This window comes from Macrobrachium rosenbergii, chromosome 41, assembly GCF_040412425.1.
Source record: "Macrobrachium rosenbergii isolate ZJJX-2024 chromosome 41, ASM4041242v1, whole genome shotgun sequence".
NCBI lineage: Eukaryota > Metazoa > Arthropoda > Malacostraca > Decapoda > Palaemonidae > Macrobrachium > Macrobrachium rosenbergii.
The window spans coordinates 19,897,881-19,915,380 of NC_089781.1; the positions used below are offsets into that span (position 1 = coordinate 19,897,881).

The 17,500-nt window shown below is 34.1% G+C and overlaps 1 protein-coding gene across 1 annotated transcript in view; it reads left to right on the forward strand.

Moving 5' to 3' along the window:
* Positions 1-828: 828 nt before the first annotated feature.
* Positions 829-17,500, forward strand: part of LOC136827048 (uncharacterized) — a 40,316-nt gene continuing 23,644 nt past the window's right edge. Inside the window, exons 1-2 of the mRNA XM_067084798.1 lie at positions 829-841; positions 14,614-14,856. Of these exons, the coding sequence (XP_066940899.1) occupies positions 829-841; positions 14,614-14,856 (256 nt within the window). The remainder of the gene's footprint in view (positions 842-14,613; positions 14,857-17,500) is intronic.

The window sequence follows — 17,500 nt, forward strand, 5'->3', positions numbered from 1 at the left end:
TCTCTCTCTCTCTCTCTCTCTCTCTCTCTCTCTCTCTCTCTCTCTCTCTCTCTCTCTCAATAAGTCATATGCGATTGTAACGTTGCTTTTAATAGTCATATTTGTCTTACCATAAACAATAGTCATGTTTGAACAACTCTCTCTCTCTCTCTCTCTCTCTCTTCTCTCTCTCTCTCTCTCTCTCTCTCTCTCTCTCTCTCTCTCTCCTCTCTCTCTCTCTCTCAAAACATTCTGGGCAGTTCCGTGATAGTACTTGTACAAAAGGGAGTATTTGACTCCTAGTAAATATACTTCGAATTAGACGAAAATGTTAAATTCCATTCAAGACATATGTTAGGTTATTTATAACATCAAAGTGAAACTTACTTCTTACTGAAACGCCGCAGATTCACTGACGCAATGTAAGATAAGCAAGCAATTATGTTGTTGTTTACCTGTGACTTATTACTTATTATGCTTCCACGAAATTTGTCCTGAAAAGAGAGAGAGAGAGAGAGAGAGAGAGAGAGAGAGAGAGAGAGAGAGAGAGAGAGAGAGAGAGAGAGAGAGAGAGATGGTTTCAAATGTATGGGAAGTCGTAGTTTAAGAAAGCAGATAGAGATTTTCTGATCTGAAAGAGAGAGAGAGAGAGAGAGAGAGAGAGAGAGAGAGAGAGAGAGAGAGAGAGAGAGAGAGAGAGAGAGAGAGAGAAATAATTCTTTAGAGAGTTTCTCCGGCAAATCAGATCCCAATTCAAAGGTTAGCAGTCACGATGAAAAGAGAAAAGTAGCCCACAAACTTTTTCTACTTCTCTTTCATTTTCTTATCAATTGAGGTCGAGAGTTGCAAATGAGCTTTGCTGGTAAGTTCTAAGGCAACTTCATCCTAATTCTCGTCATTTACGATTTAAAAATCCATTCTCTGCTTCAGCAGTTCTGCTTATCCACCAGAACAAGACCAAAAAACTGATTCTCATTGGAAAAGGTTTGCAACATGGAATTCCAACATATTTTTTACAAGTTATCGAATTTGGATTTCCTATATTGGAGACACAAAAGCCTAATTGATGAAAAATACTTTTCGTGAAACGAACAGACGCAACATTGTGGTTTAAACTTTGATTTTATTTACATATTTTGTTTTGCCTCCTTGCTCAAGATAATTGGATAGATTTTATTGTACATACTTCAGTTTTTTTTATTTCAACAGTTTATCATTCTTTTTTCTAGATTTAATGGAAATATATTCTCTTAATTTTCGAACATTGTTCAAGGCATTTTAAATTTTTTAGATCTATCATTATAAGAAAATAATGAACACACGGAGTAGAACAAAACATTTGAGACTAATAATAAAAAAAAATAAAATGAAATTGAAGGCTATGATAATAAACATAATAAAATTTTAAGACTATGATAATAAGAAATAAAATAAAATTTAAGGCTATGCTAATGAAAAAGAAAACAAAAGCAACTAAGACTATGATAATAAAAAATAAAATCAAATTTAATACTGAAAATAAAATAAAATTGAATACAACTATAATAAAAAAATATAATGGAAAATTTAAGACTATGATAATGAAAAAAATAAACTAAAATGTAAGACTATGATGATAAGAAATAAATTAAATCTATGACTGTGATAATAAAAAATGAAATAAAATTCAAGACTATAATAAAAAAACATATGAAATTTATTGAATACTATGATAATAAAAAATAGAATAAAATTTAAGACTCTGATAATAAAGAAAAAAATATAAGAAACCTGCCCGAGTGACAAGATATAAGCAAGCACTCACCTTGAAATCTGTAGAAGAGTAACTTCCAGCTTTGCGATTCTTGACAGGCTACAAGACTTTTGACAGATCCAAAGCAATTAGTTTTTTTATCTCTCTGACAGTCTGACAGTCGTAGCTCGACAGTCGCTGTTGGTACCTAGTCGATGGCTTTGATTTTTCGAGTGTAATTTTTGAAGCCTGTAGGGCGAATTCTGATTTTTCAGCTCTTATTTTTTTTTTGTTTCTTTTTTTCTAGAGTACGAGGAGTATTTCTGGAAAAAAAAAAATCCCTTAAATTGCATTTTGTTTGAAGTTGGGGTCTTCGAGAAAATATCGGTTGATTTTAAATGTAAATTACATCGTTAAATGTTAATGAAATCTGGCAATAAGGCGAATCCCGTACGGTTCGTAGAATTTGTATCTTTTTCTTCTCGTGGTGACTTGTTTATGTAGGGATATATACTGCATGTATGTATGCATATACAGTATATTGTATACATATATATTATATATATACACACATTATATATATATATATATATATATATATATATATATATATATATATATATATATATATATATATATATATATATATATATATATATATATATATATATATATATATATATATATATATACATGTATATATATACATATATGCATATACATATAATATATAATATGTATATATATACTATATATATATATATATATATATATATATATATATATATATATATATATCAAATTCACGCTAACTCAGGAATATCTCCGATGGAGAATTATCACCGAAGGGGAATTTATATAAGTAATAAATGGATTGGTACCGCCGGGACATGAACCCTCGACACAGACCTTATCCAGCGACTCCAGTTGACGTTACCACTGTTCTATCAAGTGGTAACGTCAACTGAGTCGCTGTTCTATCAAGATAGAACAGTGGTAACGTTAACTAGAGTCGCTGGATAAGGTCTGTGTCGAGGGTTCGTGTCCCGGCGGTACCAATCCATTTATCACTTATATAAATTCCCTTTAGTGATAATTCTCCATCGGAGATATTCCTGAGGTAGCGTGAATTTGATATTGCGATATTTGTAGCTTCATGACTGTATATAAATGACGGTGTGATAAAATTTCATATATATATATATATATATATATATATATATATATATATATATATATATATATATATATATATATATATATATATATATATATATATATATAACACCACAATATAATATAGCCTCAGTCCCTCCCTCCCTGTCTGTCTGTCTGGCTGTAGTCCCTCAACAGAGTGCCTCTCCACCACACAGTGTAAGCGTTTGATAAACCTGAATCTATATAAATGACCATCCACCTGAATGGCCCCAATTTAGAGGGGTGCAAATAATTACTACATAATGAGTCATTCAACTCTAATGACTTTCGCTCTCGATGAACAATGGCGGTGGAGGTCATTATGGAAGGTCATACAATTGAAATGAACATATTTCCTTTTTTTTCTGTAACAGAAAACTATTGCGACGGCTTTGTTTGTCTGTCTGAACTTTTCTGTCCGCCCTCAGATCTTGAAAACCGCTAAGGCTAGAGGGCTACAAATTGGTACATTGATCATCCACCCTCCAATCATCAAACACATCAAATTGCAGCCCTCTAGCCTCAGTAGTTTTTTTTATTTGATTTAAGGTTAAAGTTAGCCATAACCGTACTTCTGGCAGTGCTATAGGTACCAACAAGATAGGCCGCCGCAGGACCGTGGCTGAGCTTCATGGGCAGCGGCTGAGAGTTATATGGGCCGTGGCTGAGGCCATCACTGGACAGAAAATTCGATTGCTCCGAAGAAACCTCAGCGCATTTTTTACTTTTTTTTTTTTTTTTTTTTAAATGGAAAGGTTTTTTTCTATTTTCGTCCTCTGGTGATGTCGCTCCCGGCTCTTGAGACCAGGTTTATGAAAAACAAGAGAAAGACTAAAATAGTAATACAAAAAGATACTTGACGCTACCTTTGGGTGAAAGGATTGGTAAAAAGAATTTCATTATCATTTTTTTTTTGGCCTTCTATCAATAACATGTTTTTGAATGTTCGGTGTCATGTCGACCTGTCAAATACCCTTTGATCGTCTTCTTACTTGACAGCTGACTTCCTTTTTTATTTGACTGGAATAGTTTATTTTTTAGCGAGAGAGATCGAATCCTTCGATGGAAATGCTTGAATGTTTGGAACTTCTAACTCGTAGCAGTAACCCTTGTTATAGTAAGTTGGTGGGGGGGGCGGTTTAGTAAATGATGATGTAGATCTACAAAAAAAAATCCCTTACATGCACGTGATTTGATTATCAGCTGATGACGCAAGAAAAGAGTACCAAATACTTTCGAATAATTTGCACACCTTCGGGGCACAAACTGATGATAAATAAATTAACTAATGATTTTATATCCTTAAAAAAACCATCCAGAAGACATGAATATTAATGTACGGGGAATTTCCGTATGCACTATTTCATTCATTAATACAAAATGCTATTACGTAACTCCTCAATGAATGTAAATACCTTGAACCAATGTAAATATTTCCATACTTTAATTATATATAAATATCTACCTCACCTGTTTCTTGCGCCTATCACGATGGTACCCCAAGCCAAAAATATTTTCTGGATCGAGCATTTTCTGGATCCCTTTGATTCCCAGATACGTAATCCTTTAATAAAGGACCTGACCTTATTGAAGGTCAGATCTGCCCTAATGACTTAAGCCTCTGACACAGATGAGCCTTCCCTAGTCATTATGGCAATGCCTTCAATGCTTTGTTATTAAGTCGGTATTTTGGATTTCGGGACCAAGGAAATGTAATGGAAGGATGCGAAAAATTACAGGTATATGTTAAATTAGATAAGAAATTAAATTTATAGTGATCTCAACTGGTTTACTTTTTTGAGTTTTGCAAAACGAAATGTAACGGAAGGAAGTGAAAAATTACAGTTGTTTAATCTGAAAATAAATTAAATTTATAAGTAATTATCTCAACTGGTTTACTTGTTTAAGTTTTGCAAAACGAAATGTAACGGAATTAAGTGGAAAAATTACAGTTGTTTTATCTGAAAATAAATTAAATTTATAAGTAATTATCTCAACTGGTTTACTTTTTTAAGTATTGCAAAACGAAATGTAACAGAAGGAAGTGAAAAATTAGTTATTTAATTTAAGAAGAAATTGAATTTATAAGTAATTATATATGTCAAGTGATTTACTTTTTTGAGTTTTGCAAAACGAAATGTAATGGTATTAAGTGAAAAATTACGGTTATTTGATTTAAGAAGAAATCAAATTTATAAGTAATTATATATGTCAATTGATTTACTTTTTTTGAGTTTTGCAAAACGAAATGTAACGGAAGAAAGTGGGAAATTAAAGTTGTTTAACTCAAAATGAAAGTTAATTTATGAGTAACTCTCACAACTGATTTACTTTTTTGAGTTTTACAAAACGAAATATAATGGTAGGAAGTGAAAAATTACAGTTATTTACTCTAGAAAGAAATTAGATTTAAAAGTAATTATATATATTTACTGTAGAAAGAAATTAGATTTAAAAGTAATTATATATGTCAACTCATTTACTTTTTTTTATTTTGCAAAACGAAATGTAACGGAAGGAAGTGAGAAATGAAAGCTATTTAACTCAAAATGAAATTTCAAATTTTTGAGTAATGATCTCAGCTACTGATTTACTTTTCGTCTTAGGCAAGACTTAGTTCTACTGAATTTCTCGTTCTCTGCTGAGAAAATGTCAGTATATATTGAGACAATTCATTCTTGTTTGTAATGGTAATAACTGAAAAATGAAATTTCACTCTCGCCGTCATCAACGACATCAAAATTTTGATTTTATTTGATAGACGGATGAATTCTATCATAATTACCATCAGCATCATCTCCACTATCTTCAACTCTCATTAATTATTCTTTTTGCGAAGGTTACGAACTCTTGAGTCATTTCATTTGATTATACTTCTCTGGGATTTTGAAATCTCTGTCCTCTTTTGTATTCTATATATATATATATATATGTGTGTGTGTGTGTCTATGTATATATATACATATACACATATAATATATATACATATATCTATAAACATATATTTATATCTATATCTATCTATCTATCCATTTATCTCTCTATCCATCTACACACACACACACACACACACACACACACACACATATATATATATATATATATATATATATATATATATATATATATGTACATATTTTTCTATCTATCTATCGATCTATCTATCATTCTATCTATATTAACACTAAACTCAAACTTGAAGGAAATAGGAATCAGATAATGGCAAAGTAAACTCTCCTTAATACAAGCACTAAAAAAAAAAAAGCGCCCAGGAATTTGTTGCACGAAAACAAGCAATTCAATTGCAATCCCGGAAAGGGTGAAGCAGATTGCGACATCTGACGTCAGCCTCCGCCATTGAAAGATTTAGCGAAAGGTATGACGTGATATTTCACACGCTCATTAATTCCAGTCTCTTTCACTGAAATTCCAATTAGACCAGGAATTAAAAAAAAAAATCTATTGACGATACTCTTTGTGAAGATAACGACTGGAAAGCAATTATCATGCAAGTTTTTTTTTTTTTTGCATTTATTTTTAAGTTTGTTGGGTCGAGCGAAATCGGTTTACAATATGTGTTTTGAAAGACGGCGCGAGAAGAGTGTTTCTCTCGGCTGTTTATGAGAGAGAGAGAGAGAGAGAGAGAGAGAGAGAGAGAGAGAGAGAGAGAATACACTTGCGGACATCTGAGAGTTTGCGTGTGGGGTGAGTGTGTGTGTGTGTGTGAGAGAGAGAGAGAGCGAGTGTGTGAATATGAGAGAACGAGAGAGAGATAGATAGTAGATAGATAGATAGATAGAGAGAGAATACACGTGCTGACATCTGAATGTGTGTGCGTGTGTATGCGTGTGTGTGTATGAGAGAGAGAGAGAGAGAGAGAGAGAGAGAGAGAGAGAGAGAGAGAGAGAGAGAATACACGTGCGGACATCTGAGAGCTTGCGTGTGGGGTGAGTGTGTGTGTGTGTGAGAGTGTGTGAATATGAGAGTGAGAGAGAGAGAAAATACACGTGCTGACATCTGAATGTGTGTGCGTGTGTATGTGTGTGTGTATGAGAGAGAGAAGAGAGAGAAAGAGAGAGTACACGTGCGGACATCTACCAGATATTTTTCATTTTTCCAGAATTTCTGTTGATAGTCTAACTGAGCTGCTGGATTATCTTCTCATTAAAATCATGAAATTTAAGACCTTTCAGAGAAAGACAAAAATAATAAAAGCATACACAGCAAGCGAAAGAGTTGAATGAATCTAGAGACAAACACACACACGTGTACACACACACACACACACACATACATACATATATATATATATATATATATATATATATATATATATATATATATATATATATATATATATATGTCTATGAAATTTTTATCACACTGTGATTTATATACAATCATGAAGCTACAAATGTCGCTTAATATCAAATTCACGCTACCTCAGGAATATCTCCGATGGAGAATTGTCGCCGAAGGGGAATTTATATAAGTGATAAATGAATTGGTTCCGATGGAGAATTGTCGCCGAAGAGGATATTTATATAAGTGATAAATGAATTGACAATTCTCCATGACGTCATACCAATTTTCATTTATCACTTATATACAATTCTCCATCGGCGACAATTCTCCATCGGAGATATTCCTGAGTCATATATTAATTCATTTATCACTTATATAAATATATATATATATATACATACATACAATTATCCATATATATATATTCCTGAGGTAGCGTGAATTTGATATTATATGACATTTGCATATTCATGATTATATATATATATATATATATATATATATATATATATATATATATATATATATATATATATATATATATATATATATATATATATATATGACATTCTCCTACGCTCTTCTGCCTCCTTGTACAGTAGTCAGAGAGAGAGAGAGAGAGAGAGAGAGAGAGAGAGAGAGAGAGAGAGAGAGAGAGAGAGAGAGAGAGAATAAATTTGCAGACAACTGAACTTGTGTGTTCTCGTGTGTGTGGGTGTTTGAGAGAGAGAGAGAGAGAGAGAGAGAGAGAGAGAGAGAGAGAGAGAGAGAGAGAGAGAGAGAGAGAGAGAGAGAGAGAGAGAGAGAGACTCAACAAAGCAAAATAAGAGGACGAGCAATCAACCGATTTTGTGAAACGACTAATTTAAGAGAGCGTATCGGTCAACGTGGACGCGGAACAGCGTGGGAGAAAGTCACATTAGGGATTATGAAATATTCCTACTTGTCATCGAGTAGTTCTGTCAGTTATTGAGGGGCGTCTGACTCTACCTTCTGCATAATAGACAGCCTTATATAAGCCCCTAGGCAGGAATAATGGATTCTGTAGCTTTATTTTCCTTAGTTCAGCTTCCAGGAATGAATTATAGATTCAGTTTACTGACTGATTGATTTTTCTTTTTGTCAGATGCTCTCTGAAACTGTTTGAAGTATTCTGTAATTTGAAGTATTCTTTGTACATTGTTCATTCTTGTGATACACTAGAATATAATTACTAGAGAGTAATTTACTGGAAAATGAGAATAAAACGCTACTATCATCCCATTCTTACACAGAAAACAAAACGGAATTCCAAAGCTTAGCAGGAGAAAAAAAAAAAAAGTCAATTAGCCGCGTACTCATAACACAGTTACTGTTTTACACAGAATAAACGTGGGAAAAAGCCGCCTGGCAGGTGTAACGAGGAACGATAATAAAAACCTTGACAAAATATCATGGCAATTTCTTGCAAGCTTTTACACTAATTTGTCCGTGACTGATTGCTTGATTTTTTAATCAAAACCCCTGACAAAAGCAAGGTTTATTTAGCCATTTGCCAAATTATGCGTCACAAGAGATCAAGAATTGACAGTGAAACGAGAGAAAATATTTGGTTAAAACAGCCAAGTAATTTTTTGTTTTCGTGGCGAAGGAAGGTATAATTAGGGTCAATATTTTAGACGAATTCCGAACTTGTCACAAAGACCAGTTCGTGAAAGTTACAAACTCGATAAAATTCACCTAAAGCAATTTAGGATAATCTTTTGTAATTTCCTAGGCGTTTTTCTCGCGTTAAACACGTCCTAATGTTTTTCTAATCCTCTCCATAATGTTTTTCTAATCCTTTCCAGCAACCGCATCTGCAGTAAGAAACTTTCCCAAAAAGAGTAGGAAAAATGTTTGACTAGAGAAAATGTTATCCATCGACATTCTAACAAATGTTCTTTACTCGATTTCTCGTAAAGTTTATTCCGCTAACAAAAGTTTTTCTCTATCTGAGAAGAGGCAGATTGATCTAACTTTTAAAGTTTAAGTTTTGTTCCTGATATTCTGATTATAAGGTAAGAATAAATCATTAGGACACTGCAGAGCTTAAAATTGGGTAAACTAGATTCAGTAGGTAAATTAATAAACACAATCTTTGAAATGAATTTTCGAAGTGGAGCTTCGACGTAAATAATGAATATATCTAAATCTTAAATATATCTCAATCTTTCGTTCCCGTGTTTTAACTTGGTATGCCTTCATAAAGGAATATTTTTCTTTATATCCATAATAACACCAATTAAGCGTAACAACACCAGAGATACAATTTTCATTCTTAAATTTGTAGTAAATGAAGTTTACTCAAATAAACCTTTAGCAAAAGTATATATGAACTGCCTTCACAATCGCTTGCTCAATCACTCGACAACCTGATATGTGTAAAAAAAAACTGCAAAATTTTCAGCAGTCGTGAATTCCCACTGTCCATGGTTTCTGGAGTGAAAGAATAAACAATTTATTTTTGCAAAAAAAAAAAAAAAATAAATAAAAAAAATTACTTCATTCAGCAAGGGTAAAGCGGTATGAAACTACAGGGTAGAATTTCGGTATGTTTTCCTCTCTCTCTCTCTCTCTCTCTCTCTCTCTCTCTCTCTCTCTCTCTCTCTCTCTCTCTCCTTACTTTATGTGTTTCATTTCGCTTCTTCTTGCCTTTTTTATGCTACGTTGTTACGTGTCTTTTTTTTGATTCCCGGAATAAAGGGTGCTGGATTTCAGATGGTCTTCTTGCACAAAACAAATGTTCGGTTTCGTGCAATTGTAAATATTTGGTTTCTTAATCAAAACACAGACACACATACACGCACACCACTATATATACAGTATATATATATATATATATATATATATATATATATATATATATATATATATATATATATATATATATATATATATATATATACTATATATATATATATTTATATATATATATATATATATATATATATATATATATATATATATATATATATATATACTCGTGTGTGTGTGTGATGACGTTCATATGACCTAATTACTCTGCAAAATGTTCAAATAAAAGTCCCATTTACCCCAAATATGCAAAAAACGGAAGGCAACGTTGTACTGCCTGGTCATTATATTCATTGCCACTCACGATATAGAAATCATAATAAAATTGCTTTTTCAAATTGCCTTTTCCTCCTCATAAACTTCCTCTCATCATTTTTCCAAGTTAAAATGATGAGAGGAAGTTTATGATGGGCAAACTTGTGGGAAATTCCACCTTCAAAATATGACCTTACCTAAATTCGAGAATTGATAATAATTGAAGCATGTTGTCCTGATAAAGTAGAAAGCAAATTCTTCTTTCATATATGTTATTAATTACCTTCAGAAGACAGGTTTACAAAAGACAACTGCTTATGACGGGTATACAAAACAGCTCAAAATGTGTTTGTGTCAAACATCAAGACAAAGGGAACCGACAGTTTATTTTTTGGCTGGCAATGTTTACAAAAGTTTGTTTTGTTTTTGTTGTTATTTTTGCTTAGGTTAAGATGACCTGGTGCCAGCACGAGCTCTTGCTTCTTTAAAATCCAGTAATTAAAAAAATTAAGTATCCCGTACGAAAGAGTATGTTATGTTATTCCTTATTATAAATCATCCTATCAAATATACTGAAATAAAAATAAGCGAGTAAATCTCATTGTACCTAACACATATTACTGTAGACAAAAGCATTTATTATTCTGTGTGATACTCCATACATTATCATAGATCCCCCTTCGTATCAAATTCATGATCTTGTTAAATATAAAAAAATATTAAAAAATGGAAAATAAAATATGATTTCACTTTCGCATCAGACTTGTCGTATGTAAACTATTCGGAAAATAGAGGCGATCATAAAATCTCATTTGATGCTCCAAATTTATGACAACATTGCAAATAACTGGGCGCTGACATTTAATTTTGTATTCCACAAAAAGTGAGCGAAATATTTTGTACATACACACACACACATTGTCATACACCTTCCGAACAAATTGAGCCGCGTTACATGACAACGGAAAATCAATTGCAAATCAACATTGTGCAGAATATTTTACTTTTTCAATATTGCAGGCATTGTCTTATACAGTGGTTCTTACCTTTTTATTACTACGCCCCCCTCTAAGAGTTGGTCCTTTCCTCCAAACCCCGCTCCCCCCACCCTTGCAATTTTCCAAGTTAAAATGTCGTATGAACACTCGTTGATTTGGAATATAGAAATCTTACCTATGTAATTCATAGCACAGTAGAATTACATATACTATGTAATTAAGCACCAGAAAAAGATTCAGATTCTTTGTAGCATTCATTTTCTGACTTATGGTTTTATCACCATTTCTGGCGTTTGTAACTTGAGTATTTAAATACCAAAATATTGTAACCAGAAAACGAGTTAATTCTCCCTTTCCCTCCGACGAATCTATGGTCACACTTTTATACTACGTTGCTCCTGAAGAACCGAACGCCCAGCAATTTTGTGACTCTTATTCCTTCATCACTATTAAAATCTTCATTATTATCTTTAGTATTTGAATGTTAAAATCTGGTAACAAGACAAGGAACAAATTCTCCCTTTCTCTCCCTAAAGCTCCAAATGCCCAGCATTTTTACGAAGCTTATGCCTTTATCAGCATTTCTTGCATTATCTCCAGTATCTAAATGCTGAATCATGGTAACCAGACAAGGAAAAAATTCTCCCTTTCTCTTCCTGAAGAACCAAACGCCAGCATTTTTATGAAGCTTATGACTTCATCACCATTTCTTGCATTATTTCCAGTATCTAAATGCTGAATCCTGGTAACCAGACAAGGAACAAATTCTCCCTGTCTCCCTGAAGAGCCAAACGCCCAGCATTTTTATGAAGCTTATACCTTTATCACCATTTCTTGTATTATCTTCAGTATCTAAATGCTGAATCCTGGTAACCAGACAAGGAAAAAATTCTCCCTTTCTCTCCCTGAAGAGACAAACGCCCAGCATTTTTATGAAGCTTATGCCTTTATCACCATTTCTTGTATTGTCTCCAGTTTAGATCTAAATGCTGAATCCTGGTAACCAGACAAGGAACTGTCTCACTGGAGAGCCAAACGCCCAGCATTTTTATGAAGCTTATGCCTTTATCATCATTTCTTGCATTCATTATCTCCAGTATCTAAATGCTAAATCCTGGTAACCAGACAAGGAACAAATTCTCCTTTCCCCCGACGAATCTACGGTCCCAGAAGACCCGGACGCCAATCTTTCCACGTTTGGGAGTTCGATCTCCCAACGGCCGGCAAATAATCCGATTGGCATGTGCGAAATGCCCTGAAATACCAACGGGTCCCCGTCGCTTTATTGGCGCAAATTTCATTGCGACCTGTTCCAGTTTGAAAGAATGGACAAATTTATTTGAAATTTTCAAATAAATTCGCTTCGCCGGTAAAGGGTTTTCGAAGTGTAGATATTTATTCTGGAAAAAATTAAAAACTTTATTTCTGACGCGTCTTTACGGGGGTAGCGATCTCGTGTTTATTCAGTATTTGTCTGTTTGATGGACCCATGTGACTTCAGATCAAGTGTTTTATAGGTTACCCATGAAAATTGACTTTTATTAGTTTTCTGTAAAAGAAAACTATTGTGCCGGCTTTGTCCGTCCGTCCCGCACTTTTCTGCCCGTGTTTTTTTCTGTCCGAACTTTTTCTGTCCGCACTTTTTCTGTCCGCACTTTTCTGTCCGCACTTTTCTGTCAGCCCCCAGATCTTAAAAACTACTGAGGCTCGAGGGCTGCAAATTGGTAAGTTGGTCATCCACCCTCCAATCATCAAATATACCAAATTGCAACCCTCTAGCCTCAATAGTTTTTACTGTATTTAAGGTAATTTCTCTGGCAACGAAATAGGATAGGCCACCACCGGGTCGTGGTTAAAGTTTCATGGGTCGTGGCTCATACAGCATTATACCGAGACCACCGAAAGGTAGATCTATTTTCGGTGGCCTTGATTATACGCTGTAGCGGCTGTACAGAAAAGTCGATTGCGCCGAAGAAACCTCGGCATATTTTACTTTTTAATTTTTTTCTTTTTTAACAACTGGTTAGGACCCACGCAAAATTCCTCTTGTGTCAATAAGCAAAATCATTATTGTTAACGACCGGTAACATTTTACTTACATAAATATGATTAGAAATAAATTCGTTATGATTTTAACTTTTCAAGTTTTCATTCGTAGAAATATCTTTAATCATGAATAACATTTCAATGATTATTAATATAATGTACGATCCCATATTTTGAAATTACTTTTTTTTACCGGTGAAAATATGTAAATTCGTTTGATTATCACGAAAGTGCTCCTAAATGTATAGATTGCCTTGACATTCGCTTCTCAAATATACGGAACATTCAAAGCTTTCGCGTCTCTGAAGTCTCGGAATGAATCTACTTTATCAATTAACCTCAGTAATTAAAAAAAGTTCAGGAAAAAAGCAGCTCATTAAATTGCTTTTTTGGTAATGATATCCCTAATATTACCCCTCTATTAATTAGTCAAACCGTTGACCGTGGCACTGACTTCGAGACAGCATAAAACTATTTATAACTTAAAAATTAGTGATGTTTCTTTTTTTCAGAAATAACTCAACACAGAAACACAATCTCTTCGCTGCTGAAAGCTTTTGCCGTCTGGAACATTTTTCCTCAATCGACGTCGGCCCCATTAAAGTTCAGTGTTCCCTGAAGCTATTAATGAGAATTTCCGTTTGACGTAGGGCTTTGATTCTAATGACACGGGTTATGAAAAGGTGGATTTGTTGACAGGATTCTTGATAGGATTCTATTTATGCTTTTGGTAAAGGACAACCTGTTTTCGCGCAGGAGCCTTGGCGAATGAACTTTTCAATGCTGGAGATCACGTCTTTGATTTACGTCATAAATTTACAAGGAAAACATTTCTCTCTCTCTCTCTCTCTCTCTCTCTCTCTCTCTCTCTCTCTCTCTATTCGCTGTGATGTTTGCAGATATCATCGAACATTTCTCAGGGTATAGAAAGTTTACCGGAAAATCAGAACTTCAAAATATCCAGTGGTGGACTATCTCAACAGCATCTTTCAACTGTTGAACTGTTTCAATAGAATCTTAATAAAAAATAGGAATAATTAAATAGGATGCTAACGTAGGTTTATTCCAAAAGCATTGTTCAAATACTTGACTGTTTCAACAGCATCTTGCAAAATGCAGGACTATTGCAATTGCATATTTTAAATGTAGGTCTATTTCAATAGCATATTTGTAATGTATCAGAGTGGGGACCTGCTCTTCTTGAGAAGTCGCCAAATGCTTAATTCCCCTATTATTTTTAATTTTTTCTCATCCTAACTTTCGCAGGTTCCGGAGACCGTCAACTGATTCTTCATAAGAAGAAGAAGAAGAAGAAGAAGAAGAAGAAGAAGAAGAAGAAGAAGAAGAAGAAGAAAAAGAAGAAGAAAACAATGATGTGTTCCTCGACGTCCTTGTTAGTATTCCAGGAGAATGAAACGTTTGAGACACCTGGTCTGAGAAACATGAGTAATGGGTTCCAATATTCATGCAAATCCCCTTCATTCTCAGCCTCGTGTCGAGGGAAACAACGTAAGTTTTCTCTCTCTAATCCTGTTAGTCGACAAAGCTGCTTTCCTTAATGAAAAAATAAAAAAGTTGGGAAAGATTTAGTGATGTCAACATTGGCAGTGCCTTGGCTGTTTTCTTTTCTTGGAGATTTTTTATTACTTCTTAAACTATGGCTGTGACAATTGACTTAAAATGTGTTAATTTTATTTCAGTACGTAAAAGCTCCATTGTAAATTTTGCTCTCAACATATCATTGACAGAAAACGGATTGACAAAATGATTTATGAGAGTTTGGCCTGATGATGTACCAGAGGAAAGTTTATTGAAGACATCATGTTAGAGTTTTATGTGAATAGAAAGTGAGATCGACGAAATGGAACATTATTCTGTAACTGTTTCAGCTGTCAGCAAGGGAATGAATCAGTTCAGCTTATTACAAGTTATTTACAACCATGAAGTTAATTACACCTGAAAGAAGATGTATGCAATAACAGGAAACGGCTGACATCCATAAGGTAAATAAAAATGTTTTCAAGACCTGTATTCAGTCTAGCAAATGCATCCTTTCAGAAAGTTAAAAGCGAAAGGTTGTAGAGGGGACAATGTGTCAGACTGAATCTAGGAGAGGGGTTCGAGTTGATTATGGAAAGCAAATTGGTGGGGAGAGAAAATATTGTAAAATGGAAAGAATATTGATTTCAGTTTGATTTCCATGTCTGTTTTTCTTTCGGGTTTTCTCTCCATTTCAGCCTTAATGAGAGGTAATTTTCTGTCTGTCTGACTCTCTCTCTCTCTCTCTCTCTCTCTCTCTCTCTCTCTCTCTCTCTCGCATACACACATACACACACGCACAAACATGTGCACTTTATTGAGTATAGACACATATCACAACTTTTCAAAATCCATCTTCTCTCTCTCTCTCTCTCTCTCTCTCTCTCTCTCTCTCTCTCTCTCTCTCACACACACACATACGCACAAAACATACAGGGTGTTTAAATGGGTTATTGTGTTTTTTTTTTATTTGCAGAACAACATAACTCGAGTTACAATGTGTCCTAACTGCTTTTATTATTTTCGTTGGCGAAACTATTTAATTAGATTTACAACGTTTAAGAAATAATATCAGAGGCCGTTCCATTGCTTTTAATTTTTACTTTAGCTTATCTTAGACGATAATATTTTTGCTAATATCTGTCTTGCTTTTCTCCCTTTCTGAATAAGACTTCTTCAAGGGGAGTTTAATTAAATAGTCACGAATTAAATGACGTCGCAGCTACCTGGGTCACTGACATCCGGGGTTGACAGGTAAAAAAAAAAAAAAAAGAGAGATCGTTCGCCTTTTGTAATCGATCATCTTTCTTTTTTTATATTTTTTTTTAACTGAGCAGACTACAGTTTTATATTTCAAAGCGCAAAGGACGACGTTCTTCTCTTCAGCATGGCAACTGCTGACACACTTCTTCTTTAAATGAAGAACCTCCATGTTAATCTCCTTATATACTGTTCATTTCTTTCTACTTATTATTTTCCTTGTTCTTATCTCTCTGATTGAAGAACTGAGAGATGAATACACTTAATTATATTCTATCTTCAAATTAAATTCCGTTCGAGACTTATTAAATATCATTTATTTATGGTTTAATCACGCTTGGTTATATTTCATCTCGCTACCTGCATGACCTTATTAAAAGAATGAGTTATTTGTCAGTTCATGAAGTTATCCAGACCAAGCAAACTAAATCCTTTCAAGGGTTTCCTTTCCTTAATCAGCTCTTCTTGGTGTCTAAGGGTGCACCCACACTACAGGGGAAACATATCACAAACACACGTTGGCAACTTATCGCATACATATCACAAACAGCTTGAAAACAAGTCAACGACCGTAAGTGGAGAACGAATCTTTGGCAAATTCTGGATAATCGCAAGAAACATTGCTTAAGGCTACCAATAACTCGTAGACTTGTATTACACCTGCTTGCGATATCTATGCGATAAGCTTCCGACTTGTTTACAACATGTCTGAAACATGTCGTAAACATGTTTTCCTTTCCTTAGTCAGCTCTTCTTGGAGTCTAAGGGTGCGCCCACACTACAGGTAAAACATATCACAAACACACGTTGGCAACTTATTGCATACATATCACAAACAGGTTGAAAACAAGTCAACGACCGTACTTGGAGAACGAATCTTTGGAAAATGCTGGATAATCGTAAGAAGTACTGCTTAAGACTACCAATAAGTCGTAGACTTGTATTAAACCTGCTTGCGATATCTATGCAATAAGTTGCCAACTTGTTTACAACATGTCTGAAACATGTCGTAATTATGTTTTCCTTTCCTTAGTCAGCTCTTCTTGGAGTCTAAGGGTGCACCCACACTACAGTAAAACATATCACAAACACACGTTGGCAACTTATCGCAAACATATAACAAACAGCTTGAAAACAAGTCAAGACCATATGTGGAGAATGAATCTTTGGCAAATGCTGGATAATTGCAAGAAACACTGCTTAAGACTACCAATAAGTCATAGACTTGTATTCAACCTGTTTGTGATATCTATGCAATAAGTTGCCGACTTGTTTATAGCATGTCTGAAACATGTCATAAACATGTTTTACTGTAGTGAACGTTCCTTGAAACGTCTTTCTGACCTAATTTTCC